Raw genomic sequence first — 23,111 nt, forward strand, 5'->3', positions numbered from 1 at the left:
ATTATTGGTATAGTAAAGCAGGGTCCAACAACAAAAAATATTTATAAACATAAAATTAGCATTTAAATAAGATCAAACTTATATACTATTGTAAAAACTAAAAAAAATAAGCACTAATGTCTAAACAAAACAAACAATATAAAACAAATGCTGGTAAATAAATGCAAGTTATCAGAAGCAATAGTAAAATACATCAAATAATGTTTATATCAATTAATAAAATAGATACAATTGACAAACTCTATGCCACAAATAAACTTCATGCTTTATCGACATCACAGATGCCTTATATTAATCTTTAAGTGTTTCTCATCTTACACAAAACATTAAAGAACAGAATGTCATCATTTTATGGTTCAGGAGGGAAAAAAAACTGCATTTCATGTCTTTTCTACAATTTCAAATGAACACAAAATAATACATTCAATCATTATAATCTAAATATATCAAATGTCCTGAATTGGACTTCTTTCTAATGAGACATCACAGTCAAGTAGAACATTTAATCTATGAGAAATAGTCATAAATAATTTGACCAATCAGAAGTTACATTAAATGGAATTGTAAATTATGATAATATATAATTACATAAATCAGTTAGGCCATACAAAAAAAAAATGCCTAAGTTCTCAGGCCACTTTTTAAAAAAATTGATGCGGGAGAGAGTTTTTTTTTTTTTTTTTTTTTTTAATCAGAAGCAAATTTCCTTTTTTTATTTGAGAAATTTCATCGAATTGAACAATGCTGTAAATGTACAGGATGTTGAGAAGTTAAATAAAATATTCCATGGCATTAAAACTTTACTGGAATATGAAATGTGGCAAGAAATAAGAGCAATCTCTTTGTCACGAGACAAACTTTCGTTTTTAATGATCTATGTTAAATACAGCCTCATACACATCATACTTTTTACCTTTCTGTCAAGCATGCAGACAATTCCAATAACTAATTAAAAGTCAATTACAAACTAGATATGAAAACTTCCAGATTTTACTGTAATAAAAACCGCAGATGCAGGAGGGTTTTTAGGAATGTGGCGGGGCCTGAGAACCTAGCATACTTTTTTTTGCCTTACGAAATAGAGTAACAAAAATAATTAATACTTCATTAGCAAATTGGTATTAATAAGTACAAGCAGTCAAATCTTATAACATTTATAAAGCTTACATTTTTAATAGAGATTTATGAATATGTAAAATATTAATTTGATTTTAAGCAATGCATGCCCTATGCCTTTAGATTTAATAACATTTACACAACCACTAAGTTTGACAACCTTTATAAGGAAATGCTACGAAAATCTCAATTTGACCCTTTTGTAAGGGACTGTTAGCTTCACTTTTGAGTGAGAATAGTGGTTAACCCTTAAAACTGTCTATAATAAAATCATCAAGATCTATTTGGAAGCTACTATTTCTTCTGAGAAAACTCTGATATGTCTATGCTTGTGAAAAGTTATCTCCCCCTTGTAATTTTATCACAGTGCCATGGATAAAAAATCAAAAGTGACATTGCACAGGTAATAGGTAATATATACCAATAATGGCTTTACAGTACAATAAAACATTTAATTTATTTTATTTTCTTCTTCTTTGCCACACTATCTTTATCTATCTGCATCATTGATGCTTGTCTGTCTAGTTCTATCAGAGCTTCATGTATAGCTGCCTCCAAGTTTGAATTCATCTTTCTTCCCCTACAATAAAATAGTAAATATATTATAAAGAAAACTGTGATTAGATTTTTAGGATAACACATCTTCAGTGTGTTAGTGTTTCAGCCATGCCATCAACTAACTTTTCTAAAATGATCAAGGATTACAATTAACATAATTATGACAAGAATTTATTCAAGATCAATAAAGAAGTTTAAGAGACACTATAAAAAAGTTATCTATATTTTCTTTCATGATTAAAAAAAAGCTTGGACAAAAATATTCAAAACATAAGAAGTGTAAACCGTATTCGAAAAACACTGATCTTATAGAACTGAAAATAATATCTTTTTTTTCCTTTTCCATGTGTTGCTGTATACGAATTAAGATTGAATATCTGTTCACATTATTTTCTATTTGCAAACTTGTACATTGGCTATATTTATTTATATCATATCAAATTCTTCCCAAGTCTTGACTTCATTGTCTACTACTTCACAAAGCAGCACTGTAATATGCAAATGATTTCTACAAAACATTTCTAAGTGGTCAATACATACTTAAAAAATCTTACAAACTATACATTTACAGAATGAACTTCACTCACATACCAAGACATATATGTACATGTAACATGTCAAACTATTGATTTCTTTTTACCATACACTACTGTTAACACTTATTTTAATTTCTCCACTCTTCACAGTGTAAAGACACTAATGGAGACAGCATCTCCAAGAAACACAGTGGAGCTATAACACATTCATTCTATGTATTACATACAAATATATAAAACAATAGTTACTTTAGATTGTGATACTGACAATTTCAACTGGATTCTATCAACTGGTAGGGTAAGCTTGAGTTGAGATATTTAACATGATATTGTCATTATCAGAAGTAGTTATTCTGTTCATCTAATAATAGCATTTTTCAGGGGCTGCTCTGGCTTTCAAAATTCTGTTGCCAGAAAAATCGCCAGCTGCAAAATTTTGTCGCCAATTTTCAGAAATTAGAGCCAAAATGGGAGCTAAAATCTTTTTTTTTCAGTTTTTTTTTTAAAATATGACAGTATCAAGTCATGAATTCATCAAAATAACCCCTTCATTCATGACATACATGTATCTAAGATTCACTCTTGATGCATGTATAAAGCAGGTTTTCAGCTCTAGTCTTAGAATATAAAATCATTTGTCACTTTATATGGAAAATAATAAAGTACTACTCCAGAAAAAGGTGTTTTATTTCTATCAAGGACTTTATATTACTATGCTTGTATAGTCCCTAATTTTAAATCATGTTCATTGTTGACCATTGTCCTTTGTGGTCTAAATTAAGTTTATCCTAAAATTTAATTTTGTTTTTATTTATAAACTTGATTCTATTTTCAAGTGATAAAATTTCAAATAAAAAATTGCAAATTGCGACATTGGCGAAGCCCAGCACGATCCCGGCATTTTTGTATCATTTCAATGTACTTTTTGGTGTGTGATGTCATTTTCATTCATAACTAAAGAAAGTCTGATTATGTCACAATCACTAACAATGTTTTGACACATATTTTTGAATATCTTGTCATGTTTGAGAGACAGAAAAATATCTGTCATCAAAATCAAAGGAAAAATGTACAAATTACTGATAAATATTCAGTCATTCTACCCATTATACCCTCATTCTTTAGAGTGAGGTTTATATTACAATCACCTTGTCCATCTGTTTGTCTGTTACACATTATATCCTGATTCTCTAGAGTGAGGGTGATATTACAAACACCTTGTACATCTGTTTGTCTGTTACACATTTTACCCTGATTCTTTAGAGTGAGGGTGATATTACAATCACCTTGTACATCTGTTTGTCTGTTACACATTATACCCTGATTCTTTAGAGTGAGTTTTATATTACAATCACCTTGTACATCTGTTTGTTACACATTATACCCTGATTCTCTAGAGTGAGGGTGATATTACTATCACTTTGTCCATCTGTTTGTCTGTTACACATTATATCCTGATTCTTTAGAGTGAGGGTGATATTACTATGATCTTGTCCATCTGTTTGTCTGTTACATTATACCCCAATTCTTTAGAGTGAGGGTGATATTACAATCATCTTGTTCATCTGTTAGTCTGTTACACATTATACCCCGATTCTTTAGAGTGAGGTTTATATTACAATCACCTTGCATTGTACATCTGTTTGTCTGTTACACATTATACCCCGATTCTTTAGCGTGAGGTTGATATTACTATCACCTTGTCCATCTGTTCGTCTGTTACACATTATTGTAACAGATTTTTTCAGCTTCTACTTTGGTATAATGCTTTCTCAGAATCACTCGTTTCAGTTAAGTAGCCACAAGATCATTGAAAAGTATTAAAATAAAGCAAGTTTATCTCAGGCTTTTTATGACCATTTTTTTTCTCTTGTGGAGACTCAGTGGAGAAAAATAGTGACTCCAAAGTGAAGAGTGGAGAATTATGGTAGTGCATTCATGTATTGACTCTAGATAGACTAACTTGGCTTTTTATGACCATTTTTTTTCTCTTGTGGAGACTCAGTGGAGAAAAATAGTGACTCCAAAGTGAAGAGTGGAGAATTATGGTAGTGCATTCATGTATTGACTCTAGATATACCAACTTGACTTTTTATGACCATTTTTTTTCTCTTGTGGAGACTCAGTGGAGAAAAATAGTGACTCCAAAGTGAAGAGTGGAGAATTATGGTAGTGCATTCATGTATTAACTCTAGATATACTAACTTTTTATTCTTCTTCTTAGCTTTCTGATGGCCTTCAAGTCCTTCTGTTAGAGTCTTCAACTTCTGCATTTCAACTTGTGTAAATGTATGATCACCAAACCATTTAACCCAACACTGTAAATAAAAAAGCATATACGTGTGGTTAACTGTGAACTAACCTATTTTTGTAAGAAATTTATTTTAGCTAATTAAAATAGCAAGAAAAAATATCACGATTTTAAATTGCCACAAATAGGTCCCTTTATTACAAGGAAACTGTGTTTAGCATGAAAATAGTGGTGAAATCAAGATGATATTCAGAAATGCAAAAATAAGTATCTACGAAAATAAAATGGTATACAGTAATTTCAATTCAAATTAATTTAATGTGTTTGTATCAATAGGAATTTTTGACATTCATATACCATATTGGAGGTTATTTTCACAGGTGTAAAATTTTGCAATTTTCAGGCAAAATGGTATTCAAAATTTTTTGTGTTTCTAATTTTGGCAGATGCTAAGTGGTGAATTAAGTTCTTAAGCCATTAGTCAATATTTTGCAAAATTTATTTTGATGTTTTTTTGCCAGACCCCTCAAATAGTATGATAAGCACCCCATGAAAATAACCCACTATACCATATTACATATTACATTATTGTATACAAATAAATACTTTACACAATTAGCTTGCAAATCATAGAAAATAAAATTAATGAGCCACTGACTGATTTCAGTTTGGATTTTATTGAAATATAGTAGGATGGTTTGACAAATCACATAATTGTTCAATGAACAAATTTTGTGAGAGTTAAGGGACTTAGATGTCCATGTTTCTCATTTATCTAGTAGATGGGGACAGATGGCTACACGTGGCAATTGTATACACTACAGTACTGATAAAATGGAAATACAGTAACAGTAGTCAGAATATACCATAGCAGTTGAATCATGAAATGTTATACCTACATCAGACATGAATTTACTCTGCTGTCAAAGAAAAAAAAATGAAATCTGCAATCAGAAGGGCTGAACAGACTATACAAGAACCGTAACAGATAAATCCTAATGAAAAAAGTAGAATTCTGTTTTAAAATGAAAAAAAGTTCCTGTCTGATATTAGCTATATACCTTTCCGGGTTCCAATTCCTCTGCATCATAGACTTCTGACTCATGTACAACCTTACCAGGCCATGAAGGGAAACCACGAATCTGTCCCCACACCAAATCTCCTATGTTGAAGTCATGAATGCCTTTAATCTCAAGGGAATCCAGTAGTTCATCTAAAACAGCAAAGACAATGCTATCAATGTGGCAACTCTAATTTACCCTGAATTTATCTTGCCAGTAACCAGCATAAATGCATAACCTGCTTCCCAAAGTACATGTGAAATGTAATATGATTCAAAATACTGGTCCATGTTAATGACCCGCAAGATGTAAACAAAGTTTTTTTTTTCAACTTCTTTTTTATATTTTCAGGTAAACCAACCAGCAACAAGAAATCAGAATGAATACCAAAATGGCTAAAATTATCATTAGAATCATTTGACATAAGGTTGTAACTGGATCTTTAAATGAAATATATTCAAACCAGTTGCACCTGCCACTCAAATGTATACATACATGTACATATATATTAAACACTCCAAGCCTTTATAGAACATTTACATATTAGAACAATAGATTAATATCAAAAGAAAGTACCAGTAATGCTTACTGCAAATATGTGTGTAAGTATCCCATATATTTTATATGACAAATGAACTTTTTCTGTCAATACAAATATACTTTATCATGTACATGTATTTCTCTATTCAAATCATTATCTTTTATCAAACAACACGGTTTCCACTTACCATCTATATCTTCTCCATGTTTCCTTTTCTGTGCAAGTTCCTTGACTGCCTTTCTTGTTTTAACGGCTGGTATGTCTGCAGTTTGATCCACTTTACTTATTAATGACTTACTGGATTCTGGAATGCATTCATTACTTGATGACAGATGTTTATGTTTGGTCTCTACACTACTACTACTTATACAAGAGTTATCTTCTCTTGAAAAATTCACCGGTTCATTGTTTGTATGGCACACATCTACAGACAAGTCTACACCGCTATCATCAATAGCACCATTATCAACAGCAGCACCAGAGTTGTCTACCCTTTGTGATATGCTAGTATTAACAATAGTCTCAGTCTGTGAACACGAACTTTCTTCGTTGTCAGCTGAAACACTACACGTAGTATCAGCTATACCACCACCTTCAAATTCATTTTCTATCATTTCTTGATCAACATAATCAGCACTGTCCTCATCGAAGTCTGTCGATGTTCCTTTGTCTTCTGAACTTCCTTGTCCATCGTCTCCATTTCCAGGACTTTCCTGACAAGTAGTGGACACAATAGATACCATGGTTTCTGGAGTAGCTTTTCCTGGCACAGAATTTTCCCTTGTTGTCATTGCATCATCTCTGCTATTTGCAACTGTTGTTATAGGAACACTGTTACCTTGGAGACTAAACTGACTGATTAAAGACTGCATGTCTTGTAGTTGTTGGATTTGTTGTAACAACTGTTGTTGCAGCTGAAGTGTATGCAGCTGCATAGCAGTCAAATTTCCAGAATTATTCCAGATTTGTTGTTGAATATTCATCACATTAAATGGTGCTCCCATATTGGGCATATTGACTTGCATTTGTCCATTCATCATTTGCAAATCAGGAGGATTGCACAACTGTTGCAGATTATTTTTATCCTGTCCCATGTTGACTGGTACAGGATTTGTACCAAGGTACTGCAACAACGGCATCTGTAAGTTGGGCATTAGAAGCATCTGTCCATTAGCAACATTAGATGACTGACTTTGTTGTTGCTGTACTGGGTCTAAGCATGGCATCTGTAATTTAGGAATGTTCACCAAGTCATTACCAGGCACGGCTGACTTAAGATTTTGAGATTCAGACTGGTGACCTTTAGTAATCAGCTGTTGATTGATATTAGATCCTGTTGGTACCCCTTGTAAACCTTGATTATTGTCTACACTGACCAATGACTGACCAGGTACTGGAATGTACTGCAAGTTATTCTGAGCTATTCCAGCAGACTCAGGCATCACTTGGCTTCCAGGAAGTACATTAATTCCTAAGTTATTTGCTACTATGTTAAGAAGTGGCTGCCCAAGGTTTGGTGGTAATGCTGAAAGATTTGGTAGTATATTTTGAAAACTGCTTTGAACACTTGATACTGGTATATTTTGCTGACCATTTGAACTAGTAGACGGTATTGTAGTCACAGAATTGACAGTTTTTGATACAGAACTTAATACTGTTGATGTAACAGGTGCACTTTCAGATGATTTACTAATAGTGGTTCCTTTATTTAACGAGTTAGTTATGTTCAAATTGACAGGCTGTCTTAAAAGCTTGGCAACAGATTCATGTCCAGATACAATATCACTCATTGTAAATGGAGTAACACTTCCTGTTGATTTCACAGAGCTTGAAACTACAATGTTAGGCTGTGAGACTAGGAGAGCAGTCTTTTCAGAAGGTGCTACTGAAACACTGTCAGAATTGCTTGGTTTAATTGGATTAACATAGGAAATTTGATTCTGTGTTGATTGTGAAATCATTGGATAATTCAAAGTCTGATTAGCCATTTGAGCTCTAGCTGCTGCAGATAACAAAGTACTTGCAGGGAATTCATTTGATTTAGCATTGCTTAATACTTGCTGTATTGCACTTCTACTTGGAAATGTTTTAGATACTGGTTGTGGGGACTGTAAACTAGAGATCCCTTTTTGAGGAGAGATCTTTTTCTTCGTTGATCCAACAGTACATGGAGGCAAAAATCCTTTCCTTGCATTTGACAATATATCTAATATTTTATTGTTTTGTAATGCAGTCTTATCTAATTGAGATTCCATTTTTTTCTCTACCAATAGGTTAGAAGCAGTGTGATGTACTACTGAACTAGGAGTAATAGTTTCATTAGCTGACGGACATTCATATCCAGAGTCAGGTGATAATGATTCACAGCGATCCTCTGTGAACATTTCTGATTCGGCACATCCTAGAATTGAATGAGATTCATCTCCCCAAGATTTACTACTAAAAGACTGCCCTACTTTAGAAAGGTTTGCACTACTGTTCACAACCATTCCATGAGAAGCAGTACTTAATGCAAAAGGAATAGGGAGAGTAGTTGAAGCTCTACTTCCTGTGGTAGACGACACAGGTGATGATTTGAGATCCCCATCGACTGTATCATTTTTGTCCTTTACACCAACAGCCTTATGCGAATCTTTTGTAGGACTTGACAAATTTGTTGATAAAGAACTACTGATTAGAACACTTTGTTCAGCAAGAAAAGCTGTAGGGTCATCCAGAAAAGATGGAGAAACTTTAGGAATCGGTCCTTTGCCATGATCCTGAAGCAGACTAACATCAACATTTGGAGGCGGTGTATCACTGTCAAATACATTGTTTACTTTTGTCTTGGTATTTTCTTTCTTACTAGACTTTGGCGATTTTTTGGGTTTCTTTGGATCTAACCATTTGTCATTTAACAGTGAATATGGGTCTATGTTGAACATGCCTGGTGTCATAAACTGTCCTGAATATGGATTCAAGTCATATGGATTAAATTCTGAGCCCGAGACAGGTGGCAGGTGACTCAAAGGGTATCGTGGCATCTGAAAAACTGGAAAAGAGTCATAAGTTCCTGGAGGTTTAGGTGATTTGGGAGATTTCTGTAATGAGTGCCCCTTATGTTGCTTCGGAGACTTAGGTGACTTTTTTCTGTCACTTGAATCATGGCTCCTTACTGCATTAATGCTTGATAAAATTGATGTAACAATGGTGCTTGCAACTGAGATTTTTAAATCATGGTTTTCACCTTTAGTCACTTGTTTACTACTGTCTACAAAACTTGATGTGGAAACATGAACAGAATTTGATGAAGTGGTTACTGTAGATAATGAGGTTACTAGGCTTGAAGTAATAGATGAAATACTAGTCAAAGTTTGTGTAGAACTATTTGCTACCACTGATAAACTGCTTGTTACAGGCAAAGCTGCATTGACAGTTTTACCAGGACTCGGCAAAGGATTAGTTATAGGTGGCAATGAACTACCACCTGGGCGATCATTTGGCAAAGTCAATGGAGTGGAGGCAGACTCATTTCTATTCAACTCCTCTGATTTGTCTTTTTCAACACTGGATGGTATTGTCTTCGAACTTGTGCTTAAATCAATTGCATTTGTTGACTCCGACCCAGTAGAAACATTTTCACTGTCCAGTAATGGTTTAATTTCTACTTTTGTTTCAGTTGTATCATTTTGATTGTCTTTTTTAGGTTCAGATTTGTCCACCTTGTCTCCTCCTTTATCTGCGGAATCCATTCCAGAATCATGTCCTTTAGTTTCAATATTTTCTGATACATCATCAGTTGATAAACAAATTTTATCTGATTTAGATTTATTCACACATTTTACATTATCTACTTCCACATTTTCTTGGTTCTTATCACTTGGCTGAGATTCCTGCTCCATAGACATTTCTATCTGACTTGGTTCAGATACTATCTTTTGCTCCTCTTTTGATACAGAGTCAGTTTCCATACTGAGAACCTTACAAGTCTCTGATTCAGCATCATTCACTAATTTAGATACATCTGAGGCCAGCCCAGATTTATCTCCCATTGTTAGGTTATTTTGTGACTTAGTGAATTCAGCCTCTGATTCATTCACTTGATGTGGTTCTTGTTTTTTATCATTAGTTTCCATGACTACAGACATATCCTCTAATTCTGAAGGACTGTCCTTATTATTGTTTTTAGACAAATCATGAGATAAAGTGTCAGTGCTGGTTGAGTTGACATTTGAACTTGTGATATTCATTAAACCTGATGGACCACTTACACGCCCATGTGAGATAGATTTTGTAGTGTTTGGTTGAGCTATGGTGTTCCTACTTAAACATACTGTGGAATCAGATTGTAATGACTTTGGTTGAGTAATGCTGGTTGGCATACTTTGAGACACCTTGGATGCACTTCCCAACTTTTCTTTCCTTTCTTGTTCCTTCATTAAATCAGAAACCAAAATACCACCAACTGGAACAGATTTGGACCCTGTGGGTCTGCTGGTCTTCTTCAAATCTGAAAAATTAACCTGACAATTACTGTTATACCATAATAATTTATGTAAATGTATTTAAAATGATGGACAATATTGGGGAAAGAAGGGAGTATAGCTTTGCAAAAAAATACAGGAGGGATCTGGCATCCTTGTTGGTCACTAGACACTAAGAAGATATAAGGCAGGAATATTTATAAACAATGATGAAATCTAATTCATTATTTTTATTAATTCCTTACTGATCCATATAACTGGCAGTACCACAAACTTTCAATATTCTTTCATTAATGCACTGTTGCCAAATGAGCCAAAAAATGTTGATATAGATTTAACTACATGGAAACCTGTCTTAACCTAACACAGGATAAACCTGTAAACTGTGAAAGCCAGACATTGTCTGATACCCATTCATATCAGTTTTAATACTTTTTGAACGTGTGCAAACTGAACACCTGCCCTACCAGTGCACCTGGTGCATGCTTTAAGTTTTAGTGGATTCCAAGTTATTTATTTTTGTTTCTTAGTATATATTATTTTGGTTATTTTATGTTCTTTGTTGGGTGTGTCTGTTTTCCCTGTCTAGTCTTTCTCCCTGGACAGCATTCTTTCGATTTCTGCTAGAATCTTGATTCCCTTGACTACTCTGCTGAACAAGTCTTTCAGTCTAAAAGGTTTAGACAAGTTTCACTGTATATTTAATTTGACTTTATTTCTGTTGCTGTTGTATAATGGAAAGATTATGATATAATGTGCAATATCTAAAGTATTGTAATACTCCACATTATATTAGAAACATTTCAGGATATTTAAACTACAATGGCTTATCCTGTAAAGGCTTTCAGTGTAAAGCCAGACAATAATATGTCTGTGTATATTTTTGCTAGCCTATCTACCTTGAATGTTTTGTGCCTACCTTAACATTTTATGGTAAAATCAAGATTGTTTTCCCATTAACTCAATGTAAAATGGTTTTGAAAAATAAAATAATTTCATTACCTACATACCCTATTTTTTTTCTTGCTGGAAGCAGGAAACACAACTACTGGTATTTTTTTTTTGCATAATAATGACTTATTATGCAATATTTCCTATATTGTACACTTGACTACATCATAACTTTTTTACTGCCTTTATTTTTAAATGAACTTCTAAAATTATTTTGAAAGAACAGGCTGAGCTGATATTAACATGCAATGTACATTTAATGCCATTCCAATTGGATACCAGTATAGACTTGTATTAGTTTAAACATATTTTATTGCTAAAATTTACAGGCAAATGGATTGGACATAAGTTATAACAACTTACAAATGTCCTTTCCACATAATCAATTATAAATATTTTGTGAACATACGTCAGCAATAAAACATAATATACAATGTAAACAACTAATTGTGACAAAACTGAATCAAGAACAGTATATATGTTATCATATGTGATGAACTTGTCATTTCAATATATGTGGCAATAGTTATCTGAACTAAAAAAAAAATGAGTATAAAAGAGAGAAAATATGGGAAGTATTAACAGGATGAAGTTAAATTGCTTGCTGTGATCATCCTATGTCAAAACGCTTTGATTGTTTGATGAATAATTGAACTGATTTAAATATACCTTTGTTTAAATCATCAGATAAGGTTTCATTTCCAAAAAGCAAAGTTTCGATTGTTAATTCTGGTAAAAAGGCAGTATTATTTTTCAATAGTTCTTGTGTGTCTAAATATAATGGGCATTCCAAAAGGTAATGTATATCATTTTCAACCACCCAGCTGCAGACACAACCCGGATCATTTACATGCATTTACATAGATCAATGTCATTAAAAAATCAAAATAATCAATGAAGACTTTAATAACACAACATACATGTACCTGTAAATGTAAGTGTGACACTTCTTATTGATCATATCTATAAATGATAAAACATAACTGTGACATCTGTTTATATGATTTGTTTTTAATCCTTGTGATTCCTGTTTTTCTACTGAATTGTAAATTCATAGCATTTATATGAAATATACAAACTACTGGAAACTTTTAGTGCACACAAACCTGTTTTTGTTTTAGCTGAAGTAGATGCAGAAGGTATACCACCACTCACAGAATTGACAGACACTGTATCTGACAACTGGGATGATGACACAGAAAAATTGGAATGGAATGCAGCCATGGCCATCATTTTCCGCTTGTGGTTACACAATTTGGTCAAATCTTGTGGACAGTCTACATCTAGTGTCCACATTCGAGAGAGGATTCCAACATCAAAATTAAACACCTTGTTGATGTAGACAGGACATTCTAATCCACATTTACAACTGCCATCAGTTGTCAGGTATTTAGCTATTTCCATTGGTGTCTTTAGTGCTACATTAGTGGGGCTGCAAAATGAAGTTCACTTTAATATACAGGGATGTCATTAGAAGCCGGCAGCCGGCAAAAATCGCAGGCTACTCTTTCAAACGTCGCCGGCTACTTTCGTACCCCACAAAAATAAAATTCATGAAATATTCTTCAAGACCCTCTTTATATAATATACTGACAATATTCATCCACAAATATTAAAGATTGCATTTGAATGACGCATCGGTGTGACTTTAATGCATTGTTCGGTTGCTAAAATAAATAGTCCGCGTTTTTTCCCTGTTTCTAAATATAGACTTTCTTATTTTTACCGAACTAAAAATACTTCGTTTCCAGTCAGCAAAAAACAACATGTCGGGCCGTAAAAGGTCAAAGCCTGTGACACAGGGACAATCATCTATCTGTAGTTTTTTGTCACCAGGGCCAGCTAAGGCCAAAAAGACAGACAGTGACAATGGTAGATATAAATTAACAATCATATTATCAATGATATTTAATATCTTATTTTAATTCGATAAAATACTAGCAAGGTCATTGGGTATGACAAGTGCCATTTTTGTCAAAACAAAATTTTCAACAAGATTGGATCGATTGATGGTTCAAGCGTGTAATGAGAGAAAAGATTGATATGGGAGTGGTTAATTATGCTAGTTAGCAAAACAATTTAGAAAAAAAAATTATTAAAAGCTCAAATTATTTATAATTAGTTTGTGTTTTTAGATACTTGTCATGGATTCGTAACTTGTCTATTTGATTTTCCCCTTTGATTTTGCTCCTTGGACTTTGTTCCCATTGGATTCTGACTTTGTTGTCACTTGTCTTAAGTGGAAAAAAGAAGGGTCTATGCAATGGGGAACTTTTCAATAATAAACAATTTGTTCAAAATTTAAAAAAAATATCACATTTTTTAGGTTTAACTAACAGAAACTTGTATAAAAATTGTAATCTTATTGTCCTGTACAATGGCCCAGGAGAGCCCTAGAATGCAGGATATTGCACCATTTACCCCAGACCCCCTGCCGTAATGGGCGGGTTCGCCGCCTACTTTATCTAATTGGCCAGCTACTTCAAAAACTTAGTGACATCACTGATATAATATACCAAACTATCTTTTTCAAGTACATTTACACAATATGTTTAAGTGTAATAGTTTCAAGACTTTTCACAGGACCAAAATTTGTGCATTAAATTGTAGTATGTTTGATCTGAGGCCATTGAAGCTTTTTGTAACAAGCCAGTGTAGTTGTTTAGAACTGCTTACTGTGAAACAAAAACATACATGGTTTCAAGAGAGGAGGGTCTAGGACTTTTCCAAGTTTCAAATCAATGGTCCACAATAAAGAGTTGAAGATCTAGGCCCCTGGTGAATGAAATTCAATAGGTACTAATTCAATAATATAGGGTCCCTGGACCTTGGACCATTAGTAACTTAATCCCCTGAATTTAATTTTCACAAATAGGGAGAATACACATTTGTAACATTGTTCATGTCTTACCACTTATCAAGCCACTGTTAACATAACCAATAGAAGCAAATCCTGAGGTGATAACATAGTAATTCTTTGATTAATAACAAATAGGAACATGTATATGTAGATACACAAAGCACATGTACATGTAAGATGTTATTCAAACCAGTTTCTAGAACTATATGTACATGTGGTATAAAAAAAAGTTTGAATATTTCTTTGAGTGACTCAGTCTATACTGGTGATTTGTTCAAGTTATAGGCTCTTTTAAGAAAATTGGAATTATGTAGTTGGTAAAACTGTCTTAAATTTTTTTGGTTTTCATACTTTTCTTTTAAACAGTACCTATTTAATAAGTGTGACAGTAAATAAAAAAAAAAAAAACATTACAAGTACCTGTAGTAGATTATGGCATTATCTACAACAACTCTACTCCAACCAAATGGAACTACACAAGTCCTAGAGTCTTCAATTGAAGTAGATTTTGGTTGAACTCTAGAAACATTTGAATAGCTTGGTGATGTCTTTGCTTTCTTGGTACTTCGAGAATGACTCACTGTTGGTGTTGTCATAGAAACTGGTGCCACATGTGAAGAATGTTGTGATACATTTCTACTCATCTGCAGTTTTGGTTCACCATGAATGTTTACAAGATGTGGATTGCTAGACATTGTTGTAACAACAGAAGAAGTCACCTGACTTGTAGAGACGCTTGTTGGCAGGAAAACATGGTTCCCTACTGTACCAGTAGCACTCATATGTCCACCATATGGAGAAACAAAGTTGTTAAATGAAGGTAACGCCTGACCATGCAACATATTTCCAATAGAAGGTAAAACCTGGCCAGTTGATGTTGTCATAAGCTGGTTTATTGGTGGTAACATTTGGTTACCAGTAACACCAACTATGTTATTCACACCAGCCACATAGTTAGTGTTTATGTTCATACGAGGTGTAGTCATGACTTGTGGTAGCATATCACTGCCAATAATTTGCCCAGCAGGTAAACGATTTGGTACAGGACTAAACATTGGTTGAGTGTTAGTATAAATTTGCTGAGGTGCAGGCTGTCCAGTAAATACCTGTTGCTGTTGAATTGTAGATCCAAAGAACTGCTGTGATGGCTGAGTTGGAGAGAAAAATTGAGCAGTAGGCTGATTATTGACAAGTATTTGCTGTGGAGAATGTTGATTTGTTGTAAACATCTGTTGCTGTGGTGACATCTGGGCAGCTGGAAAAAACTGTGTGGAATGTTGTCCTGGAGAGAAAACCTGTTGTGGTGATTGTTGGCTTACTGGGAAAATTTGTTGCTGTGGTGATGTTTGGGTTCCAATTAATGTCTGCTGAGGCTGATTCTGATACTGCTGAGGAAGCAAGAAATGACCGAAACTTGGTAATGTACTATTGTTTTGAGATGATCCAGTCCAATTTTCAACTCCACTTTTACCCACATTTTGCACAATGCCAACTTGTTGAGATGGTTGATTTAGACTTGCAATGAAGGATCCCATAGAAGGCAGGGGTCCAGATCCATTTGAGCTACCTAATGATAGGAAACCACTGACAGGCAATCCAGTCTGCAGGTTAGTGACAACAGCTCCTTGAGCTTGAGGCATGACATTATACCCTGGTACAAATGTGTTGACCTGTTGTCCCACAACATTTTGCATCTGTGGCATTCGTGGGAACTGGTAGCTAATATCAGGCTGGGTGATGTTTTGTTGGACCCCTTGACCTGTATTCTGCAGGTTAGGATCCATGTTTAGTGACCTGATGGTTATCCAGTATCAATACAATACTCCATCATAAAAAGTCTCTTGAGATCTACTTTCCTTTTACTTCATTGACTGAATTTTCTACTCTTCCTAGATTTTCTTCACCTAAAAATAGAAAGATACATGTATAGTCTTTCGACAACAAGAAAGGAGCATGTACTGTCCATAAATATATGAAAGTCTGAAACTCACATATGTCTGATTGATCAGATTCAATTTCATGCAAGATGATAAGAATTTACATTTGAGCAATGAGCTCAGATCAAAAGATTAATAATGATTTCTTCACATCAATACATGGTCTACCATGGGCTGCAAAATGAAAATGAAATGACATAATTGTCGTCCTCACTTTCAACAAAACTCATTAAGTCTTTTATCTGGGTATGGAAAAGGATCGTTTCTAAAACTATAACAAAGCTCACTAACAGATACCCTGCTTCCTACCTTAGGAATCATATGGTAAAAATAAAAAGGTTTCTGTAAAAATATCAAGTGGCTGTGATTGGTAGATGCAAAGAAAACTGTAGCGAAAAAGTTGTACATGGACCAATGGATTGATGGACACCATGGACAGCCAGGACATATAAACAACAGCCAACTTGAGCAGATCAAACATCTCATATGTGACTTATAAGTTTCTAGGACAATAGGTATACTTGCCTACTAAGTATCAGCTCAACATCTGCACACATTAAAGGAAAATTTTCCAAAAAATATTTATGAAAGTCCTAAAAACTCATTTCATCAAAAATCAATCATGAAACAGGACTAAGCTATTACCTTCATTCTTGTACATGTATGTAACTTGAAGATATTAACTTTATTCTTGCACATGTATATAACTCGTTACTTCTCACTCGTAAACCAAAACTCATCTGGAAACATAATAAAAAGCCTGGAAAGGGTTTTATCTTTGTGAAATTAACTAACTCCAAGGCCCATGACTTAGTCCAAAATTATAAAAAGTGAAGCCTTTAAGGTAAACATAATCTGTAACCAATAATACATCCAACAATAAAAAAAAGTTTTAAAGTGTACCATGGACAGACTTAAAAACATAGACAAGAGTGCAAGCCAATCATGTCACCACCTTAAAAGTTACCTGAAATTTTGGTTCAGTATTAATCAAGAGTTTGCACAAGTGTGACAGACTGGCAGATGGACTGGGAAAAAAACAAAAGGCCTCCAAAATGTGGGGAGCATAATTAAACTGAAATTAAAGTTTGTCTGCAAAAACATATATCTCCCCCCCCCAAACCCACAAACTGGATCAACTTGCAGTATCCATCATGTCCACAGAACAGAATCATAAAATTCTTCTGAGAAGCTGCAGAGAAGTTCCGCTAACCAGTTCAGTGGTTCCAGAGAATTTCAACTCACAAGGTAATTATGAGGATTTTTGACAAATTTTTAAGTTCAAAGAGGCACAACTCCCAACTGATACGTTATGCCAGAGCTTGCCAAAACTACACACACTTTTTGTATCGCGCTAGAATTCTAACAAATAGGCTTCTGGAGCAGGGTTATGTTGCTACAAGATTGAAGTCATCACTACAGAAGTTTTATGGTCATCATCATGAACTCGTGGATCGTTACGTTGTATCCATCTGTACTATGAAAACTGATTTGTTCAACGTGTCATCATTTTCCTTTCCTCTATCCCGGACTAGACTTTTTATGAGCAACTCGGCGGGGTGTTTCTAGAAAAGCAGAGGACGCTCACCCTACCAGTGCACCTGGTCCATGCTCCCAGTTTTTAGTGGATTCTGAGTTGCTCATTTGCTTTTGTTTTTTTGTGTGTATGATTTTAGTTACTTTGTATTCTTTGTTGTATATGTCTGTTTCCCATGCCTGTTCCTTGTCCCTGGATAGCATTCTTTTGATTACCGCTATAACATTGGTTCCCTTGATTACTCCTACAAAAATTAGGGGATCAAAATTTCCAGGTGATATGCACAATAACATATGATGTTCTTGTAACATACCAAGTTTCGTAAAATTCGGTTAAAAAATATGAGAGGAGTTGCGCTGATAAGGTAATTTATGAGGATTTTAGGCAAATTTCTAAGTTCAAAGGGGCAAAACTCCTTCAAAAATTGGGGAATCAAAATTTCCTGGTACCATGCACAACTACATAAAAAGTTTTTGCTTCACACTAAGTTTCCTAAAATTTGGTTCGGTAGTATCATAGGAGTTGCGTTGACAAGGTAATTTATGAGGATTTTTGGCAAATTTCTAAATTCAAAGGGGCATAACTCCTACAAAAACTAGGCGATGAAAATTTTCTGGTAATAAGCACAATAACACAAGATGTTCTTGCTACATACCAAGTTTCATAAAATTTGGTTCAGTAGTTTCTTAGGAGTTGCGCTGACAAACTTTGCGACGGACAAGCCAAAAAACAACGTCTAGGCGCCTAAATGGAGGGAGACATTACTCACCTGACGAATTGTGTCAACTGGCACAATATATCCATTTGAAAAGAATTTAGTCCTATTCTTACAAATACTTCCCTTAACAAAAGTCTTAATTTATTATTGTTCACATAGGTTCATACATGTAGCCGGAAATTACCAATTTCAAGTTATGGGGAGGGGTAATGTCCAAATACAACAGACACTAAGTAACATTTTAAATCTGTTCCAGGAAAAATGAAAAGCTTTGTCAAGTGCAGCATGATACAACTGCAGCCAGTTGAACTCATTATACTTGTCAATGGCAAGTATGGACACAATATTTTAATTTTTGACACAATAAACATAGGAACTTTCAGTTCCTTATGGACACAACAACAAATTAGGACACAATACTGCACAATATTTTAAAATAAAATTTAAGTATAAAGGTCTGCTTCTTGATGCATTCATTGATCACTTTGTACCTCATTATCTCAAAAACAGTAAATGATAGGGTCAATTTTGTAACCACACTTCTTAAAGCTGTTGTATTTAGGCAGGGACTTTCACATGAAATCAAATAAAACTTTTTTGGCAAATTGCACCAAAAATAAAATAACTCCATTTTTTTAAGCATGGTCCCCTTTGGCCCCATATAACTAAAAATACATAAGAGATATTTGCAACCTGATTTGAATAATGTAGGCAAGGATTTTCATGAGGAAACTACATGCAACAATTTTTTTTCAAAACTGCACCATGAATGAACAAGCTCTACTGGGATAAAAATTAGTAGTTACTCAGTACCCCATGGCTAATAGATTTTGAGCTTAGCTACCAAACTTTTGGGTGAAATTTAGTTGAACATATAGAAAATATTAAACAGAAAAATGGTCTGGGCTACCAGCTTATATTTCCTTATTTTTACCGCTGATCAATAATCAGAGAAATAAACTTTATTCTTACTTTACTCAAGTCATAACCCAAAAAAATCAATCAGTCTTTCTTTTGTGGTATGGCACCTGGTAATACCATTTCAAAAAAAAGATTCATTCATTAATAGTGAAGTTATTGTTTGGTCATCAGAAAAATCTTTAAATGCATGTTTCTGCCCTCCCTTTTTGGCGCCTAATTTTGAAAATTGACCTTTGATTGGAGTGACAGTGTATATTTAAATTTTATGAAAAACTTGTTATAAGCCCCATTTTGGCAATTCTAAAAGGGTTGGGGCCATAACAGAGGTACATTTTAGTGATCTTTGGGTCACTTATGATATTGACCAGTGAACCAGATTAAACAACTGGCAATGAATAATTGTAGATATCGGGCCCTGCTAGTGTATATGACCAATATAGTCTTGTATTGAGCCCCTGTACCTGAATCAGAAACTGTATTATTCAATGCTAACTGATCATTTCATGTAAACTTCCCAATTGTCATACAAGCAAGAAACACACGTAGAATACACATGTATATTTAAGAGGTACATTTTTATTTCGTATGAAGCTAGAACTATGATGCTATGACAGTAAAGAAGGCACAGATCTGCAGCATAATGTGGAGTGATAATACATTTATAATATGGAGTAGGCAATGCCTAAATCAGGGAGCACCATGAGCTTTACCATACATGTGGCATAACAAAGGACATTGCAAAGAGGAGAGAATGAAAATTTTTGCTCCACAAGTACAATCTTTTTATTTATGTTTAAGCAGCAAGCGAAACCAATATTTTTATTTGAAAATCTGCCTTGTTAAATAAAGGGGGAGTTTTTTCTTTCAATGAATGAGTAACTTGTAAAAATTTTTTTTTTCTCCAAAATCCCAATCCCATACCCCCATTTTCCCTTGCTTTTAAAATGGTCTATAACTTTATAGCACTTTGCAATACTTCACATTTTTAACCCTTAAGAGCATCTCTAGCAACATCCTTTTCAGTTTTGGCCGGTCAAATTAATATGTACAGATACTGGAAATATTACAGTTCTCCAAAGATGGTGGGAATATTTTACACCTATCATGTGACGTAAACAAATTCAGATGCAACTGACAAAAGCAAGCATGACAATGACTGCCTTTCCTACCTTAGAAAAGCTATGCTTCGATTTGGATAATACAATCGGAGTTATATTTTTTTCCAAGGCGGGTTAGGTTCTTGACAACAGCAACAGCGGAACAGTGGAGATACATGTACGTACATCCACGTGTTTCCAAAAGTTTTTAAACACATCAGATTCACTTCTTTAATAAGTAAAAAAAAAAAAAAATAGAAAAAGACTTGAAAACTACCATAAAATGAATTTATTTTTACTGAAATATAATCTTAACTTACATTTTTTTTATTGGTTTGATTGAAGGTAATGATGAATTATTTCTGTAAGACCTGTCCATTTTTGTTACTTCTGGGACATTACTTTTTTTTTCGCTAGTATATTGGGGAACCTTAAGGGAAATTTATAAAGTATATGTAATAACCATAGAGCTCACACCGCTTTGCGGTGCTCCCTATAATTATGCAAACCATATGCAAATATGAAGTATTTTGATTGTTTGTAAAAATTTCAACAGGGCACTTTGATATTGTGAAGAGGGACCTAGATGTGCTCATAAGTGGCAAAGGGGTGCAGGTCCTTGAGAGTGGAAAACAGTGCCATCCATTATCAACCAGACTTGGTAAAATTCTTGATGGATAAAAGACACAAAAGAGAAAGGAAAGATGTGAAATTCAGCCCTATAATAATTTTTTTTTTCTAACAAATGACATAAATGTTGGGAATGGCACAACAGTGTGATCTAAAAAAAAGCACATAGTAAAGGTTTAAAATAACAGGAAGCAGTTCAGTAAACCTTTTGATACTAAGGGAGACAACTAGAGCACAAATGCATGTTTTCTAAAATAAAAAAAACATACAATACCACCTGTTAAACAAAGACTTAACACCTATAAAGGGAAAACCTCAGTAGAATTCCTGTGCGTAATAGTGAAATACTATACAAATTGTATGTGAATGTTAACTTTTTGTAGAATATTTCCTATTGGTTAATACAAAAATTCCTCCACCAAGTGGAATCTGTATGGTGAATTCTTGAAAAGATAATGAACTTTTTGTTAATGCATTGTTGTAAATTGTTATTTGTGTATGTCAAGAGAATGCCACATGTAAGTATGATAGTTCAGGAGTATCAAACTAACACAGAATCAGATATAAAGTAACAGCTTGACACTTTTATGAGAAAAAAAGACAACTTTCTTGTAACAAAGCTCAATTTTTTTCTGCTTCTCGATTATATTTTTTCTTACTACTAGATCCTTGTGCGAGTCTAGTTTGAAGGTTCATAACTTTTGGCCAATATTATTTAGGTACATGTATTTGATATACTGGCAATCAGACATGGTGTGCAGATTTCTTATAATTGGATCCATGAATAAAACACAGAATTTCATTTGAGGTTTATACTTGCAAGATAAAAAAAACTTACATTCCAATTACGTTGCCTGCTTGGCGAATATAACTAGTAAGAGTACTAAGTCTAAGACATGTTTTGTTATCGTCCCAAATGGGATCCGACAGGTGTCAGCAACGAATAATTAGTGTTGCAATAGTCTAATGACAATATTTTGTTATGATTTAACACCGTCATTACCTGTTTTCACGAAATACATTAGAGTTTCAGGTTGTCGTTTTCATTTTAACAATTGTAAACAAACTTTGAGGTTTCTAAATTTGCATTTATAAAATGGCTGACGGCTTTCCACGCATGCCCTGCTTGCATAATTTGAGAAGGGAAACGCAGTTGTCTCCCGTTTTTGTTGTTTTTATTTATTTTTTTAATGACAGGCGCTCGGTGTTCTCAAAGAGGTCCGCGTTTGCTCATTCCGATTCGGACCAAATTACTATTTCTACAGAAAATGTCGAATGTTACTAATGCGGCATCAATAACTAAAATATATAGCTTTTGTGTACACCTACGATTTATCATATAAATCACATCCCTCTTTCTGTCGGGACAGTGACTTAATTTCCTCCAAAGTGGGGTACACAGAACAGAGGCGGATCCAGAGGGGGTTGCAATTCCCTTTTATTGGAAAATTTGTCATTTTCATATTTACAATGTCAATTTGCCAAAAAAAAAAAAAATGGCAAATAATGTCCCAATTTTTGGATGGGAAATTTTGGTAATACATGTATATGGCAAGCCAAAGTGATCAAAAATGAGTGCTTTCTAATATTAGAAAATGTTTTTTAATATTAAAAAATCATTTTTTTTATATTAAAAATCCAATTGAATTTCTAATATTAAAATAAATGATTTTTTAATATCAGCAATTGATTTTCTAATATTAGAAAATGGATTTGTTGTATTCTATTACATTTTTTAATATTTGAAAATCATTATGTAATATTAAGAAATGTGAGTGACTTTGTGATTTTTTTAATATCACAAATTAAATTTCTGATATAATAAATCCATTTTCTGATATTACAAATTCAATTTGTAATATTATTAAATGAGTGATATTTTGTAATATTACTAAATCAGGAATTTGCAATATTAGAGAATGAATTTTTGATAT

The 23,111-nt window shown here is 33.7% G+C and overlaps 1 protein-coding gene across 1 annotated transcript; it reads right to left on the reverse strand.

The window, feature by feature from the left end:
- Positions 1-666: 666 nt before the first annotated feature.
- LOC148611296 (uncharacterized) lies at positions 667-22,304 on the reverse strand. Its single transcript, XM_088591701.1, has 7 exons — positions 22,181-22,304; positions 14,758-16,241; positions 12,584-12,909; positions 6,251-10,552; positions 5,523-5,674; positions 4,416-4,528; positions 667-1,696 (listed from the first exon to the last, which is right to left on the reverse strand). The coding sequence occupies exons 2-7, from the start codon at positions 16,119-16,121 to the stop codon at positions 1,573-1,575; spliced, it is 6,381 nt and encodes a 2,126-aa protein (XP_088447827.1). The 5' UTR covers positions 16,122-16,241; positions 22,181-22,304; the 3' UTR covers positions 667-1,572.
- Positions 22,305-23,111: the final 807 nt, after the last annotated feature.

Source organism: Perna viridis, chromosome 7, assembly GCF_037379345.1.
Source record: "Perna viridis isolate PV_CMFRI_1.1 ecotype Kerala chromosome 7, ASM3737934v1, whole genome shotgun sequence".
Classification (NCBI taxonomy): Eukaryota; Metazoa; Mollusca; class Bivalvia; order Mytilida; family Mytilidae; genus Perna; species Perna viridis.